The 25,829-nt window shown below is 38.2% G+C and overlaps 1 protein-coding gene across 3 annotated transcripts in view; it reads right to left on the minus strand.

Annotated features, from left to right (window-relative positions):
• LOC149088015 (uncharacterized) overlaps positions 1-25,829 on the minus strand; it is a 517,816-nt gene that overhangs the window by 441,706 nt on the left and 50,281 nt on the right. Inside the window, exon 1 of one of the 3 annotated variants that reach the window (XM_089243797.1) lies at positions 7,937-8,622. The exons of the other annotated variants lie outside the window; for them this stretch is intronic. Coding sequence (XP_089099923.1) covers positions 7,937-7,960 — 24 coding nt within the window. The 5' untranslated portion in view covers positions 7,961-8,622. Of the gene's footprint in view, positions 1-7,936; positions 8,623-25,829 lie in introns of those variants that run through there. 3 annotated transcript variants of the gene reach the window in all.

The raw sequence follows: 25,829 nt of genomic DNA on the forward strand, positions 1-25,829 counted from the left end.
ATTTGGTGGAAAAATAAATTTTCAATGACTTCTTTCATCTTTCACGAACGGTGTTTTTTTTTTTAATTGATGCTAATATCAATCGCCATCTAGTTGTAAAATCTGTGTGGTGGCGATTTATTTCAATAAATTTTTACTATGCAATGCTTTGTCGAAACGATTTACAGAAAAATCACCGACAAAAGTTCGTCACCAGTGAGGGAGTGACCAACCGACTTAATCATTGAGCAAGTGTGAGTGACCGAATGAATTGGTGAATGAGGTAGGGAATAAGCTGGTGAATAAGTGATTGCATGAGTCAAAAAGTGTACTGACTGAGTAACCGTATAAGTGGCAGAGTAAGTAAATGATTGCGTGAGTGACCGTAATGAGTGCGTGAGTGACCGTAATGAGTGACTCACTCGTTTATCTGCTCACTCCCTAGATCACTTTGTCGGCGAAATTTCCTAGCAGGGAAATGTGTCTAAATTTTTATTTTCAGTGAATTGCGTGGCTGTGAAATTTTCTTTTCAGTAAATTGTGTTGCGGTAAATCGAAAAATCGCACGGTCGTACCGTGTCTGTTGAAAAAGTTGAAGGACTTTACCCTGTAAAAAAATGGATTTTGCATGCTCATGATTTCTTCTAATGTTCAACATGGACTCTCCCTCTATATATTTTGCAACACTAATTTCTTAGCCGATTTTCCCATTCTCACATAGAATTTAGTTGCGGTACTTTGATGCATCGCCTAAAACGCAATGTGGTGAAAAACTTTAGCACAAACACTAAGCATGAGCAATTGGCCAACCATGCATTCACCTCGAAAACATTCCTCTGGGAGAATTTCTAATGGATAGTGTGTGTTAGTTTCTAATGCACTTTTAATGTCAGAGTGGTGAGTTTCTTGTGCAAAGAAGTGCTGCCCTTCACGTTCTATATTAGAAGTGAAATTAGCAAATAGGCTTCCTGAATTTTCGCAGTTTTGTACGTATCGTGTTTAGGTCTGCCTGGTTATGAGAAGACTTTTCAAATGGGAGATCGGCTAGTATTCCCGTCTTCAAGTTTCGAAACGCGCCAGCGCATTTGCGTTTCATGTTAGACCATGCATTCTTTTAAGAGGTGATAGTACACACCAATACAAACAATTGCCATCAAAGTTTTTCCCATCTTTTCTGAAAATCACCCTATATATAGTGTAACATGCATATCAAGGAAATGGTAGCTAGAAGGGAGAGAAAGAAAATCCTGTGTGTGTGTGTGTTTTTCACACTTTTTTTCCTTTCATTTCCTATATATTAGCAATAATACCACTTTATGAGATTTAACTCTGCATGTTCAACTGCACATCCTCCAAATTTGTAGCAAATAAAAAAATCATATACGTAAAGGGGTTGAGGTGTAGAATGTAGTTCATCTTTGGCTTCATGGGTTATTTTCAACGTAAACATTTTTCGCCAAGATCACACACGTTGCTGATGATGAGTTGTTCATCACAGATCAACAATAACAATATATTTGTAATTATAGAACACGTCTTTCGTATTTTTATTCGCCTGTTGGGTTGATCGCTGGTGAATGGAACAAGTTATCAGTAACTCGCCAGTTAAATTTGATTGCCGACACCCCCACCCCTCCCGGCTCAAAACCATCATTCAAAAGTATAGTTTTTGCTTATTTTCAATTGGAAAGAAAGTTACCTCCCTTAACCCTTTAAAAAATAAGCAGAATTCACTAACCTTCTGTAAAATGTCATATCTTTTTATACGGTAGGTTTTCTTACGATTTTCAGCCAGTGCAAAGGAAGAATAGGGAAGTATTTTGTTAACCCTCACAGCAGCAATCCCGAAATATCTCGGATTTTTAAAACACTCTCAACCCCGACCCCACATACCGTTGAAAGTTTTCTCCTGATAACATACTTTTCTCCCCCCCCCCCCCCGTCCTGCCAATCAACTGCCAGTGGGCGGAGTCAGCTTTAGTCCAAAGTCTAATAACAGAAGGGAAGAAAGACGATGTTTTTTTTTTCCCTTCAAGATATTACAGTATTATTGCGTACAGTATAAATAAGAGGAAACAATAATAATACAAGGAAGAGGGAAAAACTATTATGTTGTGAGGGGGGGGGGGGGTGTAAGCATTTATCAGCTATCGCAATCGAAAAATAAATCTTGAAAATAGGTGGCAATTTCTAGAAGCTTCAATGATTTTCTATGTGGCAGTTATAATGCGGATCAGAAAAACTTTAAAAACTGTTTAAAGGCTTAAGAAAATAGGTTTGCAACATATCTGCCTATCATTGCTAAAATATAAGGCTTTTAAGAAAGCTAGATATCTCGTGAATGCTTCTGAGAGGGCTTACAGCATAGTTTTTCTCGACTATAGAATTTCAGATCTTTCTTCTTCGCTCAAGATTATTTCTTCATCGCCAAAGAAAAAAATTACTGAGAAAACACAACATCGGTTAACGTTGCCCGGATAAACGAGTTTCTACTGTCATCACCAGGTATGTTCCACTTTTCAAAGATTTGATCTGCGTCTTCCAATTTCGTTAAGATTCCTTTGATCTAACGGTAAAATTTAGGGGAAAAAAATCACGATTCTATAAGGGGGCAGAAAGGAACCTACAAAATTATGATGAAAGAACATCTTTCATTTTCCTGCTCAAGACCTTTTGTTACGTTTCAGTTGCGAGATAATATTAGGGGGGAACCCATTTTTTTCCTCCTCTCTTCTCGCCAATTAATCTCTTCCCCGAATGAATAATACATCGAAGAATTTTACAAAAAAAAATTGCGTTTCGTCTTGAATTAGCTGCAGCTATTGTGCATGAAGTTCCGGACCTTAAATGATTAGACACGACTTGCCGGTGAGATCATTATATATATATATATTACTCATAGGCTTTTGCCCCGAGAAAATAAGTTTTCGCCTTTGGGCGTTTCCTTATAAAAAAAAAGTAAGATAAGCAAAAATGTCTTCTCTCTCACACATTTTCATGTCTTAGTATCGTTTCAGATCATTCATCGCAAAAGCAAATCGAATAGCTCTCCTTAATACAAAAATACAGCGATTCCTAAAAAAAAACAATTGCATTTATTTTTCTTCAGATCAGGGTCCAATAGCACTAGTAACCGGATCTCCAGATCCACGGTCCGGAATTGGATTGGCTTCCGGTTTCATTGTCTCTATTATGTACCTGTGCTCAAGTGGAAATACGTAGTTAGGATACGTTTTCTGTAGATCGAATAGCCTTGGTCTGCTGTGTCTTCATGTGGAGATAGATGGAATTTATAGAACCCACCGTATGTTATCATCGATAGGGAACATCAAATAAATGGATTCCTCATCAAAGGAGAAAAAAGAGGATCATTTTCCCATCGTGAATTCCATATTTATTTATTCAATATTGTTTGGCCGAGGCAAGAGGATGCGGAATTTATATATGACGAGAGTGACGATTGATGGAACAAGAGAATTCTGAAATCGTAGTACAATCCAGTCGATAATAGTTCTTGGGAATAAGTTAAATTTGTGACAATCTGAAGAGGCAAAGATGGGCTGAAATTTTTGGGAATGATTGAGTCTAACGGAGAAATGTGAAGGTTGGATTAGAATATTAAAAAAACCCATGGAGTATTTTGTAAAGAAAAGTTAAACGAGAAATAAGTCGAAAAGAGGAGAGCGGTTGGATATTGAGACAGAAGACCAGCAGCTAAAAATGAAACGAGTGGATTTATTTTGGATAGATTCTAATTTGTCTATGTTGGTTTGGGTGTCGGGATCCCAGACTTCACAGGCATAGGAGAGGGCAGGAAGAATATATGTCTGATAGCACAAGTGACGGACATGATGGGTGGAGTATTTCAGATTACGGCGAAGGAAAAAGAGTTTTTGGAGACATTTATTATAGATATAATCAACGTGAAGGTTCCAGCGGAGATAGGAAGAGATTATAATGCCCAAGTATTTATAATGGGAAACCTCAGAGATCAAAGAGTTGTTTATCGAGTTTAAGGGAAATCGTGGGGAATTCTTTTACGGGTAACTTTCATAGAAACAGTTTTTGAGAAGTTAAGAGGTAATTCCCAGGTTGAGCCACCATTCGGAAATAATGTTAAGGTTGCGTTGGAGATTATATAGAGAGACCATATAACTGCTACTAGTCGTCAGAACTACTTAGGATATTTATACAGCCGATTTCGAATGCTTAACAGTGTTTTAGTGGGATTGTAACCCAGACCTAAAGAGGTTATTGATCCCGGTGAATTAAAATAATGTAACTGTCGGGTGAAATTTTCGTTAATGTTTCAGAGTAAGATCCACCACATGGGTATTGGGAGTGTTTCAGAACAGCGGATGTTCAGCTTGAGCTTCACGTGGGAAGTTCTCAACGAGAAATAATTCCAGCATTCCTCTGTTCTAATGTCATTGATTACCGTCAAGAATTTCATTATTATTCTCAGGGTGGGCCCGGTGCGAAAACAGTTTGCAAGTCTTCCCCCCCCCTCCTTCATCACATATCTGCAAGTGTATGGATATTGTTAGCACCTGTAATTTCGGGAAAAGGCTCTGTCAAGAAGTAAACGTGAAAATGAAATACGTAAAAAATGCCAATAGGAATCACATGTCCTCAATGTATTTTAATATAGTGCTTTAAAGCCTCATACAATTGTTTTGAGACACGATGCGGCTGCACCCTTAGCATTCAGGTCCCGTCTATCACTCCAGGTGAAAAAAAAACACGTTACGCCAGGGGTTCTCAAACTGTGCGCCGCAGCGTCCTGGTGCGCCTCCAACCTTTGTCAGGGGCGCCGCTGAGTTGTGACCCTTTTACCTTTGAAGATCGGGCACAACCCGCTTCCCATCTCAGAGATACATCGAAGCGTTCCCGAAGGATGGGTGTATTCGGAAAGTTTTATAATAAACAACAAAGCATTGTCGCGATGGGAACAAAAATAAAATAAATATAAAAACGATCGTCAATCTGAGATCATATAACAGATACTTAAAATCGAAACAACAAACTCCGATAGGCAATCAAAACCATAAACAAGATGACATTTTCATAAAGAATCTAGTAATCGTCAGTTAATCAAATGATTGTCAATAATCTAAAGAGTTGTGACCCTGGCGAAGGTTTTTTGAAAATATTCTTTGTTACAGCTTTGGGGGAGCTCGCGGATAAGTATTGAATAGAGGAATGGGGCGACGCGGGTGAAGAAAAGTTCGAGAACCCCTGCATTATGCGAAAAAAAAAACCCATATTCTAAATTTTCGACCAGCAGTTAATGACATCGCACATGTCGATTCAACAACCATCATGTGTAAATTATATGTAATATACAGAGTGGACGAGAAGAGTCCTGGGTGTATTTTAAAAATTAATACCAAATCAACCAATTGACATAAAAAGGTGTGGTTTGTATTCAAATACTTATGACAGAAAGGTTTGTTGTTGTAAAATTGAAAAAACGATTTCAAATTCTACTCACAGTGGCGCTGTGAAACGAAAAACTCGACATAACCAACACCATCTATAGCAGAAGGCCTCCGCGTGAAGCTCGTGACGTCACTGAAGGCCACCTCACCCTATAACCATTGGATATGCAGTCGAATCCCGTTATGACGAACTCTAAGAGACCCGAGAAATCGCTTCGTTATAAAAGGCATTCCAGGTCTTTGCATTGTTTTTATGTAAACTTATCTGGGGGAATGGAAACGTGTTCGTTACAACGAGATTTTTCACTATAACGGGATTCGACTGTACTATAAAAAAGGATGGAGGGGTGGAGATGGCGCATGCGTCGGCCTACTATATCCAATGGTTATAGGCGAGATGACTTTCTTTAGTGACATCAGGAGCTTCGCGTGGAGATGCCTTCTGCAGATGGTGTTGGCATAACATAAAATGCAATACAAACAGTGCATTTTTTATATTAATGACAATTTGCGTTACATGAAACTATCACATTTCAATGCGAGTGCCCGTTTTAGTTCGGGCTTCATCTGAACGGGTGAAAGGGTGGTCATGTTGAAATATGAGTATTATACAACGCGAATTGTGTTATAAACACTAATTATATACTGTGTTGCGTGTTATGTCGTATTTTCTGTTTTACAGCGCCACCTATGAGTGAAATTTGAACTTTTTTTAATTTTACAAAACCCCAGGACATGAAAAAAGTGCGATTTGTTATGAAGTACTTGTCAATTGGTTGTGATTTGTTGTAAAATTTTTAAATGTGTCCAGGACTTCTCGTCCAACCTGTATTTTACAGAAACTGAAAATTTCCGATTTCTGTAATGGGAAAGCAAATTCTGTTAATGTTAGCCAAGTAATGTTTCTGCGCACGAACATTTCCAGTCCGTGATTCAAACAATGGTAAGTTTCATTGACTTGAGCGACCCCCACGTGGTCATTTCGAAATTTACCGAACTTATAGGGTTCTTTTTCAGTGCTACGTCAACTATATTCATCAATTTCACCAGTTCAATCTTCCTCTATTAGAATTTCAACGTAGAGTTTTTATTATTTCAAGTTTGATCATAGCAGGTCGGGTGCTAAAGATCCCCATGACAGAGAGAGTTGTCAACGGAACTGTTCGCCCTGTAGCCGAGCAACGCGATTACCGCGTTTCATATTCCATAAAATTTCGCGAGGTACGTTGTTATCGCGTTCTATATAAACAGAGGGGGATTTGCACAGAAAATTTCGTAAACCACACGCGGCAGGAAGATTAGCGAGTTTGAACCTATCATAATTTCCTGCGTAGAATTCCACATATACATGTACTAATTTTGTTAATTTGAGGGGAAAATGTCATCCATTAATCCTCTGCCGAGGCTGATGGACATAATTGCTGAAATAATTTTGCACATTTCGGAATATTATTTTTAAATAATATGTTTATACCGGCAACTCGGGGGAAGGGAATAAAGCTCAGGATATATACAACGCAGTGGTCTATATTCCCACTAATTATTTTTTTAAATATGTATTCCGTTGATTATATGGAAAATTATAGTACATTCGAATGTATTTTGTACGGCACGGTTTATGTTACGTACTCATTCCCCATCGGTTCACCCGTTAAGACGCAACTTCGCATTTTCATTGTGTGTATGACAGAAATGTTTTCTTAATGGAGCCGCCACTTGTATATAGGATTTGAGTTCGTCAGGGCCGAATTTCGGTATAGGCAATCGGGAAAGTTTGCCCAAGGCTTCGTGATTTCGGGGCACCAAAAATTAAACATGCAGCCACTTACTGATGAAACATCTTTGACTTCGGGGAAAGGGCCCTATGATTTCTAGTCACAGGGCTCTTCCCTGACGGCCAAAGTCGGGTAATGTTTCAACTCATTTTTTTTTTTTTGGCTGACTTACATTAGCCCAACGCCTTGTTTAAAATATTTTTTTTTTCCAATTTTCATACAAATTTTTGTATGAAACGAACATTTTTGGAAATGAAAAAGGTCTAACGAGTTCGAATTTGTTTACAAAGATATTTAATTTTTTCATTACATTTCAAAAATAACCATCAAAGAAATAAATTTTTAAAAAAATAGAAAAATAAATTATTCCTCCATTTTTATTTTTTGTCACATCGTGAACAAGTTAATGCGAGTTAATTAATTTGAAATTAAAATTTATTGCAAAGAAAAACATGCTAAAGTCCAATTTTTAACAACTTCTCAAATATGTTATTCAGGTAATCAGTTATAATATATAAAAAAAAAAAAACTGAGATTTGGTCATAAATTAGAGTGGTCAAAAATCAGTTAAGGTAATATTCATGAAGAGAACAAAACTTTTTAACCGGTTCGGGGGCACGACCCTTCCAATTCTCCCCCTCCCCCAAGTGTAACACAAAAGGTTAAAAAATCCTGTAAATTAAGGTATAAATTTCGAAATTTACAACAAAAGAAATTGTAAATATGAGAAATAAAACTTACAATCGGATGAGTATCGATATCCATCACTGTTGAAGTATCCAATCAGCACACATTTAAAATCCTTATACAACGCTGATATTGAATGCGAATCATATCCTCTTGGAACGTATCTTTCAATCATAGAAAATCTCAAAGTAAAACAGCACACACCTCACAAAAAACACGCACTTCACAAAATATTAAATCCCACAAAAGCAAATAACAGTATCCACAGCATTTGGTACGCAAAGCATTCAACCGCACAGAGGGACAACGAAATGATAATGAAATGTGACTATGATCAAACTAGTCACGTGGAGCTTCAAATATCCCACAAGCGCACGCAGCAGGTACACAACAAAGGCAAATAAACAAAACCGGTATATACCAAAGACACTCTCTCTTTGCTAGTGATTATCTAGTAATCAAAGTCAATAGTCAAACATTATATATATAATTTACAAATATATATATATATATCATATTGAATATTTTTTACTATATCTAGTGAATTTGATATTTCATTCATAAAATTCCGAACATTGGAGAAACTAAGAAAAATAATTTATCTTTCCTCCGTAAAAAAATCAGGAACCCGCCGTATATAAATAAACAATGTGACGACTGTCGTCTGCTACAAAAATCCGTCCACGTTAGAAACACACGGCATTAGGTCCGTACGTCCCTGATCTTTCCCGTCGTCTGCTGTCAGACTGAATAGTGAAGTGTATGAAACGTAGAGAGAAACTCCTTCTCTCTCTCTCTCTTCTGTTCGTTGTGTGTGTGTGTTTGGAATAGTCCATTACGAACATCTCGTTGAGGGGGTGTAGAGTCTTTTTTTTCTTCCCCCCCCCCCGATGTGTAGGGAAAGTCTTATTTGTTTTTATTCATATAATTCCTAGTATATACTATATACATAACAAAATGAAGGTCGGATTCTTTCATGATAATGGATAACGTGAGTATTAACAGATGTGTGTGGTTTCTTTTTTTCTTTTTGAATTTATTTATTTAAACGCTTTATCGTGATGTAAATATACGCTTCACAAAGTTTTACGTGACTTATTCTCACCTCCGTTTTAATAGAGTCTAAAGAATAGAGAGGAGGGGGTTTCCCCCTAACGTCTATACTTAGTCATTTGCATAATGCTCCGTAATGTTTCCTCCATTTATAAATACCCTTCCCCCCCTCCCATTCCCTTCTTTTCTTAAGGCATCCGACTACCTTTCTTGTCACTTTTCTTTAAAATAGCACTGGAGAGTGAACTTAAACATATAACTTTCTTAATAGAAAGCGTCCCAAACTGTTGAAAACTGATAAATTTTGGACTACCCAAGTCATTTTCATGTCAAATTTTAAACAAAATGCATGTGATATTTCAAACGCGATTGCAAAATATTCTATGTGGATGGAATGTTTTGATATTTTCACACATACATTCAGCTAGTAAACGTGCAAGTCATGAATCAAAATCTAAAGGATTGTATTTCATGCTCATAAGTAACACTCAAATATGTTAATGCACATGTGAATTTTTGAAATAACACTAGTAATAGTCTATAAAACACTGTAAACCTGATAAATGTACGTGATAGACTTAAGATTTTGGTTCATAACCTCAAAAATGCATAAGAAAATACCATATTAAAATTTCGTAATGATAAAATGAATAGATGTTTAGAAATCATGTTTCAAACTGAAGTAAAATGTCAAAACTAACGTTAAACTCCGTTAAACGCGTTTGAAGTGCTTATTCACATATCACTTAGATGTAAAAACTAACACTAAATGTGGATGTAACTTCGGGTTCTGAGCATCATTTAAACAAAACAAGGATTCTTTTAGAATTACAAAATAGTGCTTTCGTAAAAAATGAAAAAAAAATAAAAATCGATATTTTGTTCCAAAATGACCCGTTTTCAACGTACCTCAACATTAACGTCAGTGATAGCTCAAATAAACTTTTAAAATGAAAGAAAAGTGCAATAAGTGAGAAGTTCATCGATTTTAAAAGTTTTATGGTGAATTTCTACCCCCGAAGGGATTGAAAAACATGTCGACTTAAGCAGATGTCAAGTCAGAAAGGATTTATCTGACCTTTATAATTTTTTAGAATCGTTTATCCCTTACACACCCATCGTCCATCTTAATGGACATATAACCCTGAGATATTCACATCAAATCTGTTTCTCATGTAATAAGGTTTATTATTGACTTCTTATCATTGACAACAATCCTTTTACTGCAGTGGATCTCAAACTTTTGTCACCCACGTCTCCCTTTCCCAATTCATGGTTCATTCATGCATTTCTTGTATTGTACCTTAAAACATGTAAACAACAAGAGCAAATTTTTTTACATAAATAGTAACAGAACACATTTCAATTTGGACATGTTTTTCACCAAGCATCATTACACTTTGATGGATACACCCTTTGTAGGCCAAGCAAGTCGTATCTTAACTTCACTCTATTTCAGTTCGTGCATTTGTTAACAGGATGCGCAGTATCGGTTCTTTGCGTTATTCGTCTCAAAGTGTACAATTTTAACCTATTATAAACGTTGGAGTGTAATCTATGCATGAAATTTTGAAATTTATTTTCATTTTCTACCAAAATAAATCTGTAGAAATAAGTTTATTTCACTGTCACTGTTCTCTCATAAGGTCGTTGATTTTATATAGACCTAAATATATGGATTATGAAATGTGGCACAGTATTCTACCGTGTATAATTTGATCAGATGGATCAGATATTGACATGTTAGGAAGTGATGAAAACCGAACAGAAATTTCAAATCAATAAACTCATGACCCATACATTCTGGATCCCTAAACTAGATTCTTTGGTGGACCCACACAGTCCAGGATTTTTCATAGCCCCTTCCAATTATAAGCTTATAGATTAGAGTGAGAAAACAAAACCATTAAGATACGTGACGGGATCTTAGGCCAGACGCCTGCCAGCTCTCCCCCATATGGGCAGAGCCATATTAACAAAATCATAGGCCCCGGCCTGAGCAATCCAATGGACCCCCTTTAAGTTCTTTTAAAATTGATGTTAATTGAGCCCATGTGTTAGGCCACAAGGTTCTTACATGTGGGACCATGAGTGAACTGCATTCAGATGCAACTATTTTTGAATCTACATTTTCGAATACAATCTTTTAGAAGTTGGCATCCAAAACAAGATTTCAGAAGTTTTTTGCAACCGTTGAGACCCAGTGTCCATCTCAATGCACAAAGCTGTAAGTTCTTTAAAAATTATATTTTCATTTTTTTTTTCAACATAGGTTAATATAGGCTCTATATAAATATATTTTTACTATCTGCCTGTATACAGGGTGTCCTGTAAGTGCTAATACGGCCTTTATTTCATCAACCGTCCGTCGTAAAGGTATGATTCCAATTTAAAGAACGCCATCAGGCGTTCAAAAATTGCCCTGTACCAGATTTGGGAGTGAAAATACAGTGTGTAGCAAAATAAAATACTAAACTCCCCTATGCTTTAACTTCCAAGTAGAAAGTTGTTGCCCTGTCTACTCTTGATGCCAACAAATAAAATTCAACAAATTAAATTCAAATAAAATGTTTCTAAGTGCAATATTCACAGAGCTATTAGAATTCGAAAAGAGGAGGAAATTTGGGAAAGAACAGCATTTGAAAGCGGAAAAACCATTTTTACCCGCATTTTTAAAGCTGTTCTTTCCCAAATTTCTTCCGTTTTTCGAATGGGGGTATTTTTCTGCATTTAGGATAATAAGTTCAGTATTTTCCTCCATGAAATATGGTCAACCTATTTATACTATACTAATACTGCGTAACCGTATTTGCACCTCGTGTACATTCTCCTCTATGGAATTTCTAACAAATCGGTACATGCCGGAATGTGTATTCTGAGGAAAACGTGTGGCTCCGTACGTATTCATGTTGTCAGAGCTGTGCTCGTTCCCTGTTCTCGCTGGTACTGCCATCTTCAAAATCACATATTTTGAAGTGAAGATAATAAATGCCCTAATTTTCATATTATGCAAGAAAGTATCATGATCTGGCTGCTCTCTGCGGATAGAATTTTTCCCCTGCTCACATTCACGTCCTAAAGTTGAAAAACCACAGAAAACCAATTTCAGTCGACCACCACTGCGCCGCGAACGAGGTCCGAACCTGGACGCTTATTTATACAGATGGTCATTCCCGGAGTACAAGTTAAGTTAACGCACATTAGTTTCGTGGCGTCACTGGCATCACGTGACCTCCTGAAGATATAGACTTTGAAACGTGCTCCGTTTTATCTATTACTAATACTGGCTCTTTATTGTAAAAATTTCATTGCCTGTGTCGATATTTTCTTTTTAGTTTCTAGAACCTTCATTATTTGTGTGTTTATGGCTTCTTATCGTCTTGCTGGAGTTCATATTTAGTTCATTTTTACCAAGTTTCTAGGGAAAAAACAGTAAACAGCTTGAAGTATCGAAGACAAAAAAAAAAAAGAAAATGGCGGTAGAAGTTATAATCGAGAAGCTGACGACAGCTTTCGACAGCCATTCGTGTTTTGACGCGTTGATTTATGCGAGGGACAACATCATGGGAAACGTGGACAAAAGGAAATTTGATCTCGTGGAAGCTGGCATCGTGGAGATACTCATGAGGATTCTTCGGGACGAAACTTTGGACCCGCGGCTTCGAGCCGAAGCTTCTACCATTGTCTGTAGCCTCGTCAAGGGACCTCGCCGTTGCCTTGATGTCGTGATAGGTTCCGGAGGAATGGAGCTGTTTTTGAGAGGAACGTGCTATCCTAACTCCAAATTAGCGGTGGCGTGCTTGAGGACGGTACGAGCGATAGCTGTTCGGTCGCCCGCTCCGGAGACGATATCAGAGTTTTATTCCGTCCCAATGATTTTACCACACCTGATCAGGTTCGTCTCGACGCACCAAGAGATGGTCATGGACATACTGTCTTCGATCTGCATTGAAAATGATCACCAGAACGTCCTGTTCGCGTACGGTGCCGTGGACGCCGTTTCGATCTCCCTGTGCTCTGGATCGCAGAAAATTCTCATCCCCTGTCTGAAGTTCTTGGCGAGTTTCTGTCGCGGGAATCTTGCCGTCTCCAGTTTCGTTGCCGTCGCGAGTAGTGATTTCATCCGGAATATTCCGGACAAGCTCGTCGAGCTCATGGGTCAAGAAAATTCGCCCGAGATCCAAGTGGAATCCGCGAAGTGCATGACGTTCATCTGCGAAGCCGGGGCTATTCCCGCCCGTGACAACCGGGTCATTTTCAAAGTCCTTCCCACCTTGATAAGGCTGTGCAAGAAAGAGTATGATGTTCAGGTGAGGATCGAGGCCGCCGAAACACTGGGTCTGTTGATGAAGTTGCAGGTGGAGCTCCAGCGTCTGGCAAGCTTAAGCGTTCACTTGATACGGTCGTTGTTCAAGCTGCTGAGGCATTGCCCGCCTTTGTGTATGAAAGCCGCCGAAAGAGAAAGAATTTCTCAGTCATCCGCGATTGCCGCCTTCAGGGCTTTTGCGGCTCTCGTCGCCGACAACAGAGACATTCGAGAAATCCTGGTCGAAAATGGGGAGCTCGTGGATCACATCATGCAGGCACTGAGCTATCCGGGCCTCGACGTCAAGATCTCAGCCTTGCTATGCCTCCACAATCTATCTAGATCTGTTCGCTCGCTGAGGACTGTGTTCCACAACCACGGGGCAGTGATCTGGGCAGTGCTGATGGAAATCCTGAAAGACGAATCCTCCCCACTCTACGCTCTCTCCATCGCATCAGGGATGCTGTGCAACCTACTTCTCGGATTCTCGCCCACGAAACAGCAGATCATCGAATGTCGCATCACCGAATTGCTATGTAACCTAGTTGCTCGACCCGAACCTGATCTTCGTTTAAACGGTATCTGGGCCCTCATGAACATGGCCTTCGGTGCTGATCAGAACGTCATAACGTTGATTCTGTCGTCCGTCGGCATGGGCAAGATAGCAAGTTTAGTCGAAGACCCCGACAAGGACGTGCGCATGAAAGCTCTTGGTTTGTTGAGGAATTTCGTCGGCGACGAACTGTTTGTCGATTCGATCATGGCCGTGCACGGAAAAGCCATCCTCGACGTCGCAGTGGCGATCATGAGATCGGAAAAGAGCGGCGCCGATATGCTGGAGCAGGTGCTTTGTCTGGTGGCTAACGTGTGCGGGGGAGAACTTTCCGTAGACTTCGTCATGCAAGACGAGAACCTGCTCGGAAAGGTGGCGTTTTACCTGGCGTGCGACAACGTGAAGCTTCAGACAGCCGCCACTCTCTGCGTAAGAAACCTGGTGGACAGGAAAACCTCCCAGGCCGCGAATCGACAAGCAGTGTTCAGGAAGATAGGAGTGGAACGAGTGCTGCAGGAACTTGCCGAGCGAGCAACGGATGAGACCTTACTCGATATGGTTAAGGCAGCTCTGAAACAGTTCGAACCCATTCAGGAACAGACGCAAATACTGCCCTGCAGTTAATTTCGTGACAATTACGAGTGTATTTAATGATTTTTATGCACGCATTTAATTGCTTTTTATGCACACTGTATGTGTGTATTTGTTGAGCATTTATTTTTGTATTCAGCAAGTGTTGTGAACAAGTAAAGCTGGGGAACTTAGAAATAAATACCTGTAAAAGCAAAGAATATTCGCGAATGCTCTTATGCATTACTTCCTTCTCCTTAGGCCGGTGTTGCACTGAACAAGTTTTATAAAAGTGCTTGTATAAAACTTGAAAAATACAAAATAAGCTGATGGGTTACATTCAAGCTTATCCAACCGATCAGTTTATTGGTTGTATGTTTCAAGTTTTATCAAAGCACTTTTACAAAACTTTTACAGTGTAATACCGGCCTTAAACATTTTTTGTACAAATACAAGACCACAACTGGTAAAATGTCCAACCGTGTCACTGAGAAAAAGATGCCCATAACAAATATGGATGCCATATATTTCTAAAATGCAGCGCCACCCAGTTGGCAATCCAATTACAGAAGCTAAAAACTATATATTCATGATAAAGTATTATACAATGCCCATAAAAACTATTTATGGTTGACTTATTCTAAGTATTTATCGCTTCATCCCAACATGTTTATCGTATTTCTTTTTACGCATGTCAATTGTGTTGGAATTTACTACCCGTGGGGGTCCATTTATTAACAACCCTATTAGAGAAAAATTCCCTGCAACACCACAACCGTCCTTTACCAATCGATACTGGTATTCAAACCGAGCACAACTCAGGTTTATGACCATCTATGGGCGATTTACTACCCAGTGAGTTGTGCCGGAAGTGTAACTGTGTGTGTACCTAACAGTATGTAGTGTTGTGTTTGTTTTTTCAGTGCTGCCATCTATATTTCAGAAGTGAAGTGAGTGATGTGTTTTGATTGAATTACATTTATACTGTTTGTAGGTCTGTTGTTCTCTGTGAGCGAGAATTTTTAAAGGGAAGATCGGCTCGCATTCGCGACTTGAAGTTGGGAACCACAGAAAACTAACTTCAGCCGACCACCACTGCAGCGACGGTGGGGTCGTAGAAATCAGTAGAAATCACTAAACCATCTCGAAATTGCGACCTATGTTCAAGATGAAAAATTTTTTCGTTTGAGTGTGCACTGATAAATCCCCCCCCCTCCTCCTCCGCAAATAATACACATTAAAAAAAACAAGGTGAAAGATAAACCGTCAGTTTTCTGTTATTTTAAAGTCGCAGCATCAAGTACGGGAACAGTTTTTGCTAATGTAGGGGGCGGATGGTGCAGAACTCTCACATTGGCAAGCAGAGATAGCATAAAAAATTTCGGTAGAACACTTCAACATTTCGTGTGATTCCCTTGGTCTGGGAAACATTCGTAGTGTTTGTATGAAATTTTCCGTTAAGGGGCCGTTCAAGTATTACGTCAGCAAATTTTTAGCCATTTTTGCCCCCCCCCCCCTTAGCAAAATTTCGTCATCAGCTCTGACCCTCTGAATCCTAACTCATATTTTCATAAAGGGTGGTTGATGACGTAAGCATTATCCAAACCCCCCCCCCTCCTCCCTTGTCGTCAAAAGTTAGCAAATCGGAACCCCCCCCCCATAGATGATGACGTAATACTTGAACGGCCCCTAAGAGCATACAAGTTTCATTTCCGTTTCCGCATTAGACAGATTCTGTTCAATCCAGGTTTTTTAATGTGTAGTTTAGCATTGAAATTAAGGGACAAAGATTTTTTTTCTTGGTCTTTCAAGAAGACGGGGAACGTAAGGGTTGAACACGGCTCTGGCTATGATATTTATGTGGTTAATATGTACGTAACAATCAAAGTTTTTCGATGATTCAGTGTAACATGATCGTGTCCCATAAATTCGTGTTTGAAAATTCAGGATGGCACCAGTTCTCCGCCATTCCCTATATATAAAAGAAACCTTTTGGAGTTTTATCTCCGCTTAGGATAATAAAAAAATAGGAATAAATGATGAATATATTCCTCTTCTCATAATAGAATATATGATCTTTATAACACCCAAGCACCGATCAGAAATAAGTACAATCTTCTCGAGTAACATTAATTTCGATATTGTGTAGTACTTATATGTCCGCATTGTTCAAGTTTTGTTTCCTTTGATAAATTGCGTTATTGTTTTGTCCGGAAGATTCTTTTAATAGAATGAATTAATAGCAGAATAAAACTTTTTTTCCCTTAATGAAAGAAAGCATATAAGACTCGAGAATCACCAAGGCCCCACGATGTGTAAAAATCTCGAGTGATTTTATTGAGTACTGTTATCATAGAAATTAAGGAATGGTGCCAAGAAAATGTATTAACAAAAAAGGACTATTACCCTCCCATTACCCGACGCTTTCTGTTAATTAACAGGCGGGGACCCGGACATGCGATCATTCTATTCATTGGATGGTCGCCAATATCATCAATTTTACTACTTTTCGGCTATAAAAGCTATGGGTAATTTTAAGTCATTATAAAAGAATTATTCTTATTTGTTGTTCTTAAAGATGTACGGAAAATTCACTGCTGGGAAATTTCACCGACAGAAAAATCATCGCTGGGAAAACTAACCGGCAACGATTTGTCACCAGTGAGTGAGCGACCGAGTAATTCAGAGAGTGAGTGAATACGTTAGTGAGTGGTGCGAGTGCCTGAGCAAGTGAGTGAGTGAGTGAGTGAGTAATCAGATGAGTGACAGTATGAATGACCGAGTGAGTGAATGACGTATTATTGATCGAGGGTGGGGGGGTGGTGAATTCAACTCAGGGTCTGTTGGTCAATCTATTGAGACACACATCCATTAAATCACATTAAGTTTTGTGAATCTGTGTACCACCTAACAATTCTGAACACCACAGTCACAGTACGGCTTAGTGGTCCACGCGGTCTTCATGGAAAACTATAATTTGGTGCGCAGTGTATGGAAAGTTGAAATCCCCTGTATTAAGAAAATTATTGGCACACGTGGATGCCGTTTAGAATTTTTACAGAGTGACTGTTGGAAGAATTACGCAGTTTGCACTTTTAGAACAGCAACTAATGCGTAACTGAAATTTTTCGTGAACGGTCTGTTCAACGAAAAAGTCAAATTAGTCGGTTTGATGCGTACGATATACACTATTATTATTATTATAAGACTGCTATTTCTCCTCTCTCCTTGTTGTTGGCTCGCCGGAATTTCGGACTGGTGACTAGACAAATTAGTGTGGTCCTTTTTTTTCCATCATTTCGAGCTCGATTGAGTCGGTCTCATTCAAGGCCAAATAACTAAAACTAACTGGATGATGATGATAAGTTATGGCACCGGAAATCGCAATGAGCTGGGAGGAGCCTTTACGCCATTTTACTTCTTTTCCTGGACAATAATTTTCTACTGTCCCCTCGTTATCAACACAAAAACCGAGCAAACAAAATTCATTCATAAAACAGGTTTCTCAAAATGTTTTACGAATATACTGGGTGGGCATAAAATAACGGGAGGCGCTCAGAGCCCCATAGCTATGTACATGTCTGATTCAGAAAATTAGAACGTCGCAGAAATTCACAAAACCAATTCCTGAAATGCTCAAGTTAGAAAGCCCAAATTTGCAGTGTGGTTGTAATTTGCATTTTTATCTTCCATGAGGTTGTTCTTGAGCAAAAAAATTTGCTTAAAGTAGATTGAATGCGTCCTAAAATGCCAAATTACTTTTTCCTCTTTGTTCAAAAAAAAATATATATAGAACATCTGTCTTGAAACGGATTATTACTGGGGCTGGGAAAATCGATTAAAATTTTTAATTTAGTTTTAATTGATTAAACGGCAGATTAATCTAATTTTAATCGAATCTTTTCACACGCTACCCTTCCTCTTCCTAACAAAGATAAAACTCCAATTAAAAAAATTAGAATAACTTCGAAAAATGCATTACATGATTTACAAATTGATTTTATTTCACCGGAATGAAAATGTCCACAATTTCCAAACTACGTCGACTGATTCTACATACTTTGCCAAAAAATGTAACATATAAATAAAAACTGAAACTTTACAAATTCAGAAAAAAATCGGCATTTCGGAAAAAATCCCAAAATTATAATAATTTTTAATTTTATACAAAAAATTACGATAATGTTATAAAACTTGTGAGAACTCATTCAAAATGAATTGATTTAAATCTTGAACATTTTGTGGCATCTCCCTTAGCTTTAATAATCTCTCGTAAATGATTTTGCAAAAAAGGATTGCAAAAATCCACTAGATTTTTCACTGATACTTTCCCACGTAGTCTTGAAACTCATTAAACGTTCATTTTTGTCTTTTGGAGCAAACTTTTGAAGGCGCTTCTTCACGACACCTTATAAATTCTCCATGGGACTCAAATCTGGTGAATTTGATAGCCAAGGAGAGAAGAAATTTCATTTGTTTTTTCTTCGAGCCAAGCAGTGTCGATTCCGGAGTGTGAGAAAATGCACAGTCTCGTTGGAAGATGAAATCAGCCTCCAATAAATTTTCAGCCGATTGTATAGTGCATTATTCTAGAATTTTTCGATATACATCGGATTTTACTCTTCCGATCGAAATACAAAACCTCCCGGGTACTCAGCGCTCATACAACCCCATACCATAATAGAAGTAGCATTCATTTGCTTGCGTGTAAGGAGCGGCTTCCTCTTGGGCATACCGCATTTATATCCATAATGATGAGTCGTCTCAGTGTGGTGGAGGGCGACGCATTGACACCAAGTCCTTTCCACTATTTATGTATGAACCTGACGCTATGATAGCGGTAAAATCTCACGATGTTTTTTAAGAGTCTGTCCTGCCTCGCTGTAGTAATAGACCACTATTTACGCGTTTTCTCTGAAAATTACTATCACTTCAGTGATTTCTTAAAAGTTTACTCACACTTGCTTGAACGCACTTTGCTTTCTAGGCGATCATCCGCTCAGTAAATCCTTCTTTGCGGCGATTCACTACCAGAGATTTTAGACCTTCTGTAAAATCTTTATGTCCACCCATTTTCAACACCAAACCGAATAAAGCAAGTTTGCAAGCCTGCCTTTATATGTCTAATGCGATAGCGTGATTTATGCAAATTTTGGCACTGACGTTTATCCAATAATAAATTCCCCATTATTCTAATATTTTGAGCCATCTCTTCTGTGTGATTCTTTTAATTTTTTGAATATCTTAAATATTTTTTTAAAAAAATGTTATATTGCAATTTTTAACATGCAACAAACGTCACAGGTAAGTTCAGTTTATGTAAGTTCATTCACTTCCGTTGTTTATTTTTCTAGTGATCCTCTGTTGAAGAAAAGAGAACGACTTTTTACGTTATTCTAATTTTTCGAATCGAAGTTGCAGTATTGGTGACTATATATAATATTAATTGACACTATAAAAATATATTTCGTTCATTTCAAGCACCTATTTTCTAGATGTGAATAAATTTAGGAATAGATTAAGAACTTCTGGCCCCCTGCATGAAGCAATTTAAATACGCTGAACATATTTTGTCATATCCTATTATTTTCGATAATTAGATTATTATCTTTACATATTGTTGCTTGTTTCCTTCAGAAACTGTAGGAAATATGGTGGGGTGGGGGGGGGGGGTTCGCTCCCAAATGGTTCTGGAGGGAGGGGCATGTTTCCCAAACGCGAAAAACCGGCTTACACATTGGAGACAATATATTTTGAGCTTTTCTTTTAAAACTCAAGAGTCAATGTCAATTTGGAATTGAAATATTCCCGTCGAATCGACTTGTATTTCCGATTCCCCAACAATTTTATGAAATTATTGGTTGAAAAATATCTAAATATGGTCACTTTTATCTAAAATTTTATAAAGAGGAACATCATTTAGGACATCTAATCAGTTTCGTCAAGTAAATGAATTTAATTTACATACTTTTAATGAAAGTTGTAATCGAATTTAATTTTAGTCGGATAAGTCCGGCTACAGATATGGACAACCACAACATAAATTACATCGTCGCAATAGAGCCGATAGCAGCGGGTTTACAACTGATAAGCTTCTTTTTTTTAGTACCACTCCATAATCACTTGATAGGACCAGCATCAGGTACAATTATCAGATATCACGAACCCCCGAAGTATCGATGATGTTTGATGGAATTGTGGAATTATTGATCGAATCTGTGTTGTTTTTCTCTCCTATATCCAAACAAAGTCTTCAGCTGCTGGAACCAAAAAAAATGGAGGCCAATGAATCGGAAGACTTCTCTGTGAATGCAGGTGCATTAGACTCTCTACCTCTTGATTAAAGAAGTTAAATACTTGTATGTGGAGATGGAAATGTCATTTGCCATCAAGATTTTGACCATGTCCAAGAAACTGTATCGATGCTACATCAATTCACATAGATATGTAGCTCTTGGAATATAGGAATCTGGTCATATATACACTTAATTGCAATTAACAGCCAACGTTTTTAGGATACTAAAAGTGTACCCGAGTGGTGTGGTGGTAAGATGCTCGTCTACTAACTTATAGGTTGCTATCAGGGTTCCAGGTTCAAACCCGAGGGAGGATATAGATAAAATATTTTCCCTAACGAGCTTGAGGTGACCACTGATAGATAGCGCCTTCATTTCCAACCCATCTCATTAATGGCAGTAAATTGCAATAGAGCGATATGGCCAAGTTGGTGTTTGGTGAAGTAGGATACTAAAAGTCGTTTACAAAATTTATTTTGACTTTTCTCATGTGGCATTATTAATGCATTAATTACACATACCGCTAAGCAATTTTATTTGCAGCAAATGTTCCCCTATTAGCGACTTCCGGCATTAATTTTTCCTTCAAATATTCAAACCGCATGTTATCCTACGTATGTATCAAATTTTGCTGATTCGTCTAATAGGCAACCTTTACTCGCTAGAAGGGGCTCAGATCAACTCACTTTATTTTACACCTACCCGGTGTTTGATACTAAAAATATTGTTCGTCTATTACGACTGTGTGTGTGATCGTAATTTTTACCTTACATATATAATGATTCCAATCTATATTTTTTCACTCTAAGGCGGAATCAAAATCCTTGACTCGATATCTCAATGATTATCTCCATGTTAGTAATGTTATAGTTTTAGACTTTTAGACTTTTATGGTGTATTCGGAGGTAGGATTCTCCCATGCTTTTGGACACCGGGACCTGAAACCTATACGGAGGAAATCTATCTATTTCACAAACATTTGAAAATTTTTATTTAATACATCTTGAAGTGTCCATTAAAAGGGTTTAGATTCGAGATTATTTGCTTCTCTTGAAAAGGTTTATATCAGTAATCAGTACTATCCCGTATCTTTTGAAGAACATACACTAAGAAATCGATTCCGTCGTTCCTCATGGGCAATGGGTTTACCAAAACCTCTCTCTCTCCCTGTACGAAGCTTAAATGTGCTTATTTCCCCCGACAACCAGTACGTAATCCGCACGCATGACTGTAATGGACGACTGAGCGCAACAACGAATGTGCTGAACATCGGCGGCAAGATTTGAAAGATTGGGGGGTAGAGAAACAGAGGAACTAACCACACATCGCATCCAACCGGGTTGCTTGATGCAAATTAAGAGAGATGGTATTTCTCGGAGAGTATTTTCAACCGAGCGATCACGCGACATTGACTGATTGATTTGATTTGATTAGGGAATTGTTTTTGTTCTTTTCTATTTTCTTTTGTGTTTCTTTGTTTGTCTCTTCTTTTGATTGGGCAATTTGTGTATCGTGTTTCAGAAGAATTACCATCATTTATTTCACCCAGTATGCGTTTATTCTTTTCAATTGCTTTTAGGAAGCCAAGTTAAGAATAAATAAATTATTTTATCCGCAGTGACCTGAGGCAGAATATTGCTGAGGTCTATCTCGTTCGTGTCCTGAAAATTCACCGCCAAACAGTTCACCCAAGGAAAATTCACCGAAAAGAAAATCCATCGCTGGGAAAATTTAACCGACAACAGTTCGAAATGAGAGAGTGAGCAAGTGAAAGAGTGTGTGAGCAAATGAGTCAGCGAATGAGCAGTTAAGTAAGTGGTTTAGTGAGCAAGTGAGCGAATGAGCTAGTAAATAAGCAATTAAGTGAGCAAGTTATTGACCAAGTGAGAAATGAGTCAGTGAGCGAACAAGTGAATCAGTGAACGAGCAATTAAGACAGGGGTAGAGTGAGGGAATAAATGGGCAGTTAATAGAATGGGTGAGTGGGCAAGTGAATGATCACTTAATAGAGTGGGTGAGTGAGCGAATGAGTAAATGATTCAGTAAATAAGTAAATGATTCGGTAAATGAGTAAATGATTCAGTAAATGAGTAAATGATCGAGTGAATGAGTAAATTCAATTATTCAGTGAATGTATGATTGAGTGAATGAGCAATTTAGTGAGTAGATGATTAGGTAAGTGAATGAACAATTAAGTGAGTCTAATATGAATGAGCGAGTGCGTGAGCATATGAACAATTAAGTGAGTCTAATATGAATGAGCGAGTGAGTGAGCATATGAACAATTAAGTGAGTCTAATATGAATGAGCAAGTAATTCAGCAAATGAGTTAGTTATCGAGTCAGAAAATAAGTGAGCGAATGAGCAATTGGGTGACCAAGTGAGGGAGTTGGTGAGTGAGCAAGGAAATGTTTGAGTTACCAAAAAAGTGGGTGAGTTACCAAGAGATTGAGTGAATTAGCATGTGAATGGGTAAATGAGCAAGTGAGTGAATAATTGCTCGAATAAGCAAGTCAGTGACTGAGTAAAACAAGCCTGTAAACCAGAGCTAACTATCTAGCGAACTCTCACTCACTCTTTCACCAGATCACTCACTTACCCACCCTACACTCACTAATCACTCTATCACTTACTACTACTACTAAACCACACATACACCTCGTCCATATTCGTCTGTGGAACTTCTTACGAATTGAAGTTGAAATGTGCATGTACGTGTTATGAACCTAACGCGGTAGTTAGTTTCATTGTAATGCTTGTTGTGTGTAGTGATGCCATCTGCCATCAATTTTTCCAACTATGAGTGAAGTGCAATGATTGAATAATATTGTATCGTTGTAGGGCTCTCTCACTCACTCGGACATTTCTCGTCACTTATTCGCTCACTTGTTCAATCACTAGCTCATTCACTCGTGTCGAGCTGCCGGTGAATTGGTAGTCGGTGAATTTTCCTTGCTGCAATCACCTGCCGGTGAATTGTTGCCCCGGTGAACTTTCCGTTAATCTATGTCGTGTGGGAACATTAGCGGGTCTGAATTACAATTTTGCGCGCTATGAATTTCTCATTTATTTCCAGCAATTTTTTTTTTTTTTATCTCGTGGCGTTAACTTTATTACGAGTCATAATTCCCAACCCACCAAAATTACACATTACACAAACTCCCAAAGTAATCACCTTTCATCAGGTTTTGAATCATCTCTCTCGACATCTATGCCTGCTATTTATGTAATAGCGTTCCTCATGAAAGATATGGAAAAAAAGCATGTTTGTGTGAAACAGCCACGAGGAAAAAAAAATTTCAATATCAATGAGCGTTTGACAAGGAGTGGGGGGACAAGACATCAAGACCACGTTGATGAGAATCACGACGATGATGATGGTGATGTGTTCGAGGGAACTCATCAGCAATGGGAACATCATATTCCCATCGTGATGACCTACTGAATTTTCCTGAGAGATTAACGCAACTGCACTTTGGTAATGTACTGTTGGGGGGGAAGGGAGAGATTCCCCCCACCCCAAACTCTTTAATGTACCGTCAATCTTCCAATTACGAGCTCCCGTGGGGACAGTTATAGGGGGAAATATGGGGGTCTTCATTACCCTTGCAGGCAATGACTGGGTTTTGAAGGGGAAAAAACTGACTTTGGAATAGTTGTTGCACATGTTTAGTCATTTCGCCTTTAGGCAGTGGACAGGCACATTTAATAGTTTTTTTTATCACTAATATATAGAGTGTTCGTGTAATATGCAATAGTAGGCACCGCTTGTTAGGATCGCAGATAATATTATCATCCAAGTATTGTTATCACTTTCGCTAATTAAGGAAACGAATCAGTATCATAACATGGAAAGAGAATTCGTTTTTTGGCATCAGGACGTATGTTATCAATTTTTTTTTTCGTTGAAGCTTTTTTTTTCCTAATATTTTGAAATTAAAATTGAAAAATATTTATTTTCCCTAATAGTTATCGTTATCATCTGGCAAGACAATATAGACAATATAGGGGGGTCAGAAGGCTTCCTCATTGACAAGAATTTCCGTACTCATGTTCACAGTGTCCCAATCAGCCGTGATAACTGTTATGCTTGCTCCTCGTACTGGTAGCGCTTCTTTTACAAAGGCCATAACGAAAGCATACGTAAGATAAAAAAAAGTCCCTTTCTTCAGTTTTTGGTTAGGGTTGGTTTCTTTTATCTGACCACATTCACAGTTTCTCCGCTGGAAGATTTTCACAAGGGGAATTATTGAATGAACCGTACATTATTATAAATTATCGTATTTCATAATACACATTAGACAGTTCCATAAATTTGCAAATTAAAAAAAAATATTTTAAACTTTTTTCCAAAGGTCGACAATTCAACCTTTCGAAGCATTGATACACAGTGTATTTTTAATGAATATCGTCCTCACACCGACGGAGAATGTTTCAAAATTAAAATTTGAAAGCGTGGTAGAGGAGTTTGGAATTTTTTTTTTTTTTAATTAAAGAAAGAGGCTGAAAATTTTCCGTTTAGAGGAAGAAGGTGGAACCCCTGTTTATGTCAGTTGATAACTTTTTTTCTTTGGCGTAATTCGTAAGTCGTTCTCCGATGGGATTCTCGATTTCGACTAATTCTTAACTTTAATATATTCATTTAATGATGAGGCTGAGAACTAGAACGGTAGAACTGTTCAAAGGTTCTACAAAGCACGATTACCAACGAGACAATCGCCAAATGCTCCAGCAGCTTCGAGACAGTGAATCCTTCATAACCAGAAAGCGTGGTGTAGGCTGGACAATAGGTTTCAAAACTCCTGGAGTAGAAGAATCTGTCTTAATTCAGCTACATAAGTAACAGCAAGCTTCACAGGAAAGCAGGTTCAATCTTTTTGTACAAGCATGCTTTTAGAGTCTGTATGAGAATTTTGATTGAAACATTTCCATTGTTCAAGCGCTTGAAGATTGTGGATGAATTTTGATAATGCATGCTTGTACAATCAAAACTGAAGGTATGTACCATCTGCTTGGTGTTGATATTTTTTGTTGGCGTTTTTATTTCGTACACAAGGACAAAGGCAATTATATGACGAACCCCGGCCTGGCGAATACGATTCGCCATACGCGGCTCCCCGAAGGGTTTCATTTCTTAGCAATTAAAAAAAAATTCTTACCCCGGGAATC

Source organism: Pholcus phalangioides, unplaced genomic scaffold (assembly GCF_987345545.1).
Source record: "Pholcus phalangioides strain wild (caught in Gottingen) unplaced genomic scaffold, Ppha-v1.0 ptg000003l_1, whole genome shotgun sequence".
Lineage (NCBI taxonomy): Eukaryota > Metazoa > Arthropoda > Arachnida > Araneae > Pholcidae > Pholcus > Pholcus phalangioides.